Genomic DNA, 6,508 nt, shown 5'->3' with positions numbered 1-6,508 from the left:
ACATCATGTGCCACATCTTGTGGTTGCTTTTCTTGTATTACACAATATTTGCATATGCCATGGTGACTCTTTTAACATGAAATGTGTATGTGAGGTTGTGGCAAGCTTGCAACTTGGGAGCTCAATAAAAGAAGATCAAAGAATTGTAGCAAACTCAATGGCTGAGATGCATGCAATTCATCCTATCCAAGGAGAGGAGGCAATAGTGTGAGCACAAAGAGCTTATGAAGGTGGTGGTGGAGCTATGCCAGAGGACTTTGGTTTCGGGGTGGATTGACACAATAATTTTGCAAGGTCAATGCATAGAGAGTATGTAAGGAAGAAAGCACATCAACCTTTCAGTGGTCAACATTTTAGAAACGGATGAATCATCATCATCCACCTACTAAAAGAAAATGTATTTTATTATGTACTTTTCCATGATGGTATTTATTACTTGATGTATCCTCTCTTTCTTAATTAATCTCATGATTAGATTCCATATTTGTAGTTTGAAAGTTATTGTGCAACTTATTAAGCTTAGTTTACAATTCTTCAACAAATAGCATATTTTTATCAAAAGGAAAATCTTAATTTTAAAATTTGAATTTTCCACCATCGTCGTGTGAACATAAGGGCGGCAGGACATACACTCTTTTGCCTTTCTCAGGCCAGCGGTAGGGGTATTTTTTGTAGCATAGCCACCCGGGAGTGCATTCCCTAACCATCAACGTACGCCGCCCTCGTGTGAACCCAGCCTTAGTTGCTTGGCATACGGCAGTCTCTTCTGCTGCTCTGCCAGTGCTCCTTGATTTCTCCTCTTAGAAAAAGAGAGAGAGAGAAAGAGAGACGTTTCGTCCCCCGCCATGGCGGGACGGGAAGCATGTCTCAGGCCGCGCGGCTCCGACTGTTGGGATAAATACTTTAACGATCCCTCGCAGTGGTGGGACTGTAAGGTAAACGCACTTCCGTGTTCAGCTTGCGGTTTTGTTATGCGTTACAGAGACAAACAGAGACCCATCTTCCTGCATTTCAGACCTCAAGCCTCAGATGTCCGCACTTAAAGTTTACAAAGACTAGCCAGGAGTCCTTGTGGATTGATGGGTGGTACAATAATCCACCTTCGCTCCTTGAAGAGCTTGGTCACAAAGGGCTTCTGAAATCAGATGATGTACATGATGGTTTGAGGCATATTGTGGCCTTGCTCAAGGCCTGTGCCAAGCAGAAGGATCTGTGTAAGGGCACCCGGTTGCATTCTGATATCTTGCGACGAGGGCTGCTCGGAACAAGCCTTTCTTTGGCGAACACTTTAGTCAGTATGTATGCAAAATGTGGTGTGCTTTTGAAAGCACAACAAGTGCTTGATGAGCTTCCAGCTCGGGATGTCGTGACCTGGAACGCACTTATATCTGGATATGCCCAACATGGATGTGGTGACGAAGCACTCAACAGCTTTGAACAAATGCAACATGAGGGGCTTTGCCCAGATGCAGTCACGTTTATCTGCATCCTAAAAGCGTGTGCCATTGTTGGAGCAGCTACCAAAGGCAAACAAATCCACGATCAGATTGTCCGACAAGGATTGCTGGGAACGAACATCATGCTTGGAAATGCTCTGGTGGATATGTATGCAAAATGCGGTGAACTTTCGAGAGCACAGGAGGTGCTTGATGAGCTTCTGGATCGGAATGTAGTGACTTGGTCTTCACTGATTGCTGGATATACCCAACATGGTTATGGTGAGAAAGCACTCAACTGCTTTGAGCAAATGCAACGGGAGGGCATTTGCCCAGATGCGGTCGCCTTTATTAGCATCTTGAAAGCCTGTGCCATAGTGGGAAGAGCTCAGAAAGGCAAACAAATTCATGATCAGATTGTCAGGCAGGGGCTATTGGGAACCGACATTGTGCTTGCCACTGCTTTGGTGGATATGTATGCAAAATGCGATGATCTTCCTAAAGCACATCAGGTGCTGGATGAACTTCCCATTCGTGATGTAGTGTCTTGGAATGCGCTGATTGCTGGATATGCCCAAGGTGGATATGGTGGGGAAGCACTGAACTGCTTCAAACAAATGCAACGCGAGGGCCTCCATCCAAATGCTGTCACCTTTCTTTGTGTCTTGAAAGCTTGTGCCATTTTAGGGGCAGCTAGCAAAGGCAAACAAATTCATGACCAGCTTGTCAGACAGGGTTTGCTGGGAGCAAATATTGTTCTCGTGACTGCTCTAGTGGATATGTATGCAAAATGTGGTGAACTTTCCAAAGCAAAACAGGTTCTTGACGAGCTTCTCGACCGGAATGTAGTGCCTTGGAATGCACTAATTGCTGGATATGCCCAACATGAGAATGCTGAGGAAGCATTCAACTGCTTCAAACAAATGCAACATGAGGCCCTTTGTCCAGATGCAGTCACCATTATTTGTGTGCTTAGTGCTTGCAGTCACTCAGGTCTAATGGATGAGGCCCAGAAGTATTTTGAAAGTATCAGGACAACATATGGGATTACACCAGATTTAGAGCATTACACATGCATGGTCGACCTTTTTGGACGTTCAGGGCACTTGGAGAAGGCAGTAGGTGTGCTTGAGAAGATGCCATCTCCTGATTATATTCCAGTCTGGGCTGTTCTGTTGGGGGCATGTCGAAAGTCAGGACATGTGAAGCTTGGAAAATTAGTCTTTGAGCATGCAGTGAAAGTAGATAAACCTGATGCTGCAGCTTATGTTTGTGTGAGTGACATTTATACACTATTGGCATGCAAAAGCATGCAGAATAAAAATTGATGCAGAGAAAGTGAAAAATAATTCATGGAAGAAGTCATGGTATAGTTTTGATGTGATGCAAAAGGAAATATGATTCAACTTATGTTGGGGATACAAAGCATGCACTAGCAAGTGTATGCATGCAAAGTTTCAGGGTGTTGCTTACAGAATGTCACAGGTGGGATATTCCCAGTGTTTGCAGAGGGTGTTGTAAAGCGCACCTAATGATGCAAAGGAAGCTGTGCTTCTCAGGGATACCAAGGATTTATTGTGGTCTCATCTATATACTTCTATATGAAATGGCACCATGGGAGTCACCATAGATTCACATGTTTCTTCAAAATGGAATAGAAAAACAGAAACAAAAAAATGCGATCAATGATGTCCTCCATTGGCTACTTTACAAGGTGAATTCAATGCAGGTCCACAGTTACAAACACGTTTAAACAAACAGCCCTGCTATTTGCCAATAATCTCATGTAGATTTACACAACCAGTGGAAATACCGACAATGTTACTTGGACTGAGCCTAAGATGATCTTTCAACGACTCTCTATATGGAAGTTTGCAAACTGTAAGGATGTGACTCCGAGTGTCATGGAAAAACAACAAAGTATAAGCTGTAGAATATTCTCAAGCTAGATAACCCAAACCAAGCAAGATTGTGAGATGGATTGCTGGAAGCAATCATTGCTCACCCTTGAAACTGCTTTAGTGGGTGTGCATGCAGAGTGTGGTGCACTTGCCAAAGTAAAGCAAGTGCTTGTGATGAGCTTCTAGATTCAAATGTAGAGTGCAGTGCACTTACCAAAGTAAAGCAGGTGCTTATGATGAGCTTTAGTAGATGTGTATGCAGAGTGTGGTGCACTTCCCAAAGTAAAGCAGGTGCTGTTGTCGAGTTGTCGAGCTTCCAGATTTGAATGTAGTGCCTTGAAATGCATTGATTGCTAGATAGGCCAAACATAGGTCTGGTGAAGAAGCAATCAATTGCTTCTTACAAATGCATTCACACCATCACTCGGATATACTGAATGAGGCTGCCCAGAAGTATTTTGGAAGTATCAGCTTAGCTAATGCAGTTATTTTAGTTTCAGAGCATTACACTTGCACGGTTGACCTTTTTGGATGCGCAGGGCACTTTGACAAGGTGATAAGCATGCTTAAGAAGATGTCATCTCCTTATCATTTTCTGGTCTATGCTGCTTTGTGTGTGCAAGTGACAATAATGCAACATGGCAGCTTATGTTTGTGCAAGTGACAATAATGCAACATGGCATGGAAGAGCATGCCGACCAAGGTTGGAAGCCTGGTGGAGTGAAAAATGATGCAGGGATGAACTGCAGAGTGATATAGCAGAAAACAAGTATGGAGGTTTATAGGGTTTCGCTTAATGATATGCTTCAGGCAGGATATTCACAAAGTTTGCAACGTTGACAAAGCTTATCCAATATCACAAGGAAACCTGTGCTTCTAGTGCATCACAAGGATTATTGACAGTCTTCTATGCACATCTATGTGAAATACATAGAGGCAGTCAACGCAGATTATCACATCCTATATGTTTGAAAGGGTAAACGTTCTCATGGACCCAGGTACTGCTTGTGCAAAGAGTGTTTTACTTCTCCCTAAATGTGGTGCATTCAGTTTTGGAGCCGTATTTCAGTGGTCTGTCTAAATCTGTTGGGGGGGTTTATGTATAGTGCAGAATGTATACATTACATGTTAAATATGATTTACCTCTCTTTTGCTGTCCTCAATTTGCAGTATACTTGAATACATTGTGCATCAGCTATCTGGGACACAAAATGAATGGTGATGGTGTTGAGAGTCATCTCTTGCCACGTCAGCAGTGCCATGTGGCAGCAGTTGGACTGTCCGACTGCAGTTGGCTGCATTAAATGCAGCCAACCTGATTATTTCAGGTATTTTTCAGGCATTCTTTTCAGCCTTTATAATACTGAGTTTCCAGCAGTCTTGTACACTTGTATCTGACAGGTTTCAGCCTGCTGGTGACGGAGACTGCACTTGAGGCTGATGGAGATCAAGATCCTCGTGGTGGAGACATATGCAGATATTTTCTCTGCACCGGTGTATAATTCTGCATCCTTATACAACATTCCTCACTGCAGATTTTTTGTGTTTCACTGTCTCTTTCTCTCTTTGTTCACTCTTTGTCATGGTCATTCACTTCTGCATTGCTACACTCTAACATGGTATTAGAGCATTGAAGGACTGGGACCTATCTAAAGAGGAGTTTTCAGTGTGACACAAGGTTGTGTTTTCAGCGTTCAAGTGGGAGCAGGTGGGCTGCGCATCAAAACAAGGCTGAGGCGAGGGTGGGCATGCGAGAAAAGAGAAGATTTACTGAAGTTGTTGTTTTTCTGTTGTTAGAGAAGGAAGAAGGCTGCATTTTTGGCCTTTAAGTGTAGATTTTACCTTTTCATCGCCTTTGGTGAGCGACTGAAGAAGGTTCAGGAAGCAAAGAAAAGAGCCCTAGAGGGCGGGGTTCTCACAATTAGAGGGATTCTCTTTTGTGTTTGTGCAGGCATTGTAGGTGAAGATGTCTATAGAGATTGACGTGGAATTCTAGGCGATCATGGACCGGAAGGTGCCTGTCTTACCGGCTCTTTCATTAGATCAAAAGCTTGATGGCAACAATTACCTCATCTGGCGTGTGATGATGTTGGCCATATTGGAGTCTTACGATTTGGCGAAGCTTATGATGGAGGAGATCAACTGGCCCTTGGTGAGAGATGAGTCCAAACTCTCTTTACATGCTTGTGCGGAGTTAACCAAGGTTGAGTCTCATTGGGACAAGTTGAATGCCAGGATTCGTTCTTTTCTTTTTCTGTCTTATACAACAGCTATGATAGCCTATATAGAGCACTTGATGGTGGCTCGGGAGATATGGCTGAAGCTTGACCAGATGTACAACTGGATGACCCTTATGAAGAGGGTTTCTTTGGAGGTGTAGATGCGTACCTTCTCCGTGATTAAGACTTCTTCGCTTTGGGAACACATCGACAAGCTTAGGCAGCTTCAGATGCAGGTTCAAAATGCGGGGAAGCCCATTTCCTCTGAAGACATGGCAATCACCTTATTGTCCCATTTGTCGCCACGATTCAGTCCTTTTTATTTTACTCTTATCGCTTCAGGGCGAGAGTTGACTCTTCATCCGGAAGAGTTAGTTCCTATGGTCTTGGACCAAGAGGACAGTTGAAGGGACATAATGCTTTCAAACCGGAGGGATTGATTGGTCAAGCCTCTCAGAAAAATGGCAAGGATCAAAAGGAGGACAACAAATCGAAGGACAGAGAGAAAGAATTGACATGCCATATTTCTGGTAAGATCGGCCAGTGGAAGGACTGTCCCAATAAGAACAAGGACACTAAGAAGGATACGAAGGATTTTGGAGAGGTAGTTGCGTCATCAGCTACTTTTCTACATGTGGTCATTGAGGACACTTCACCAAAGACTTTTGATGCTGCGATGACAGCTCCCCAGGCTTTAGAGTGGATCGTGGATAGTGGTGCCTCACGGCACACGGCTCCTTCGACAGTTGGTGTTGCCCATTTGTAATCTTCATGTGGACTCTTTTGTGTCTATTGTTGCACGGGGTGAGATACAACTGATTTCAGATAGACGTGGTGGTATCCACACTTCTGAGGTGTTGCATGTGTCAGGTTTAGGGTATCATTTGCTTTCGGTACATAAGATCTGTTCTCTTGGTCTCTTGGTGGAATTTGACAGTGATGTTTGAGTTTT

The 6,508-nt window shown here is 43.7% G+C and overlaps 1 protein-coding gene across 5 annotated transcripts; it reads left to right on the top strand.

Annotated features, from left to right (window-relative positions):
* The first annotated feature begins 655 nt into the window (after nt 1-655).
* LOC148018595 (pentatricopeptide repeat-containing protein At2g13600-like) lies at nt 656-6,508 on the top strand. 5 transcript variants are annotated; one of them, XR_015687684.1, is made up of 3 exons: nt 656-935; nt 1,016-4,335; nt 4,508-6,508. XR_015687684.1 is itself a non-coding variant. In XM_087661695.1 (2 exons), the coding sequence occupies exons 1-2, from the start codon at nt 846-848 to the stop codon at nt 2,762-2,764; spliced, it is 1,839 nt and encodes a 612-aa protein (XP_087517821.1). In that variant the 5' UTR covers nt 656-845; the 3' UTR covers nt 2,765-6,508. The 5 variants fall into 5 exon arrangements, 1 of the variants encoding a protein (XP_087517821.1); XR_015687685.1 differs by having other exon boundaries at nt 1,016-4,665; nt 4,739-6,508; XR_015687683.1 differs by having other exon boundaries at nt 1,016-5,489; nt 5,608-6,508.

The sequence above is a fragment of the Lygodium microphyllum genome, chromosome 21 (genome assembly GCF_053477565.2).
Source record: "Lygodium microphyllum isolate KBCC chromosome 21, Lygodium_microphyllum_v1.1.10, whole genome shotgun sequence".
Taxonomy (NCBI): domain Eukaryota; kingdom Viridiplantae; phylum Streptophyta; class Polypodiopsida; order Schizaeales; family Lygodiaceae; genus Lygodium; species Lygodium microphyllum.
The sequence above is the reverse complement of the archived record's forward strand: the minus strand, read 5'-3'. Positions and strand labels throughout refer to the sequence as shown.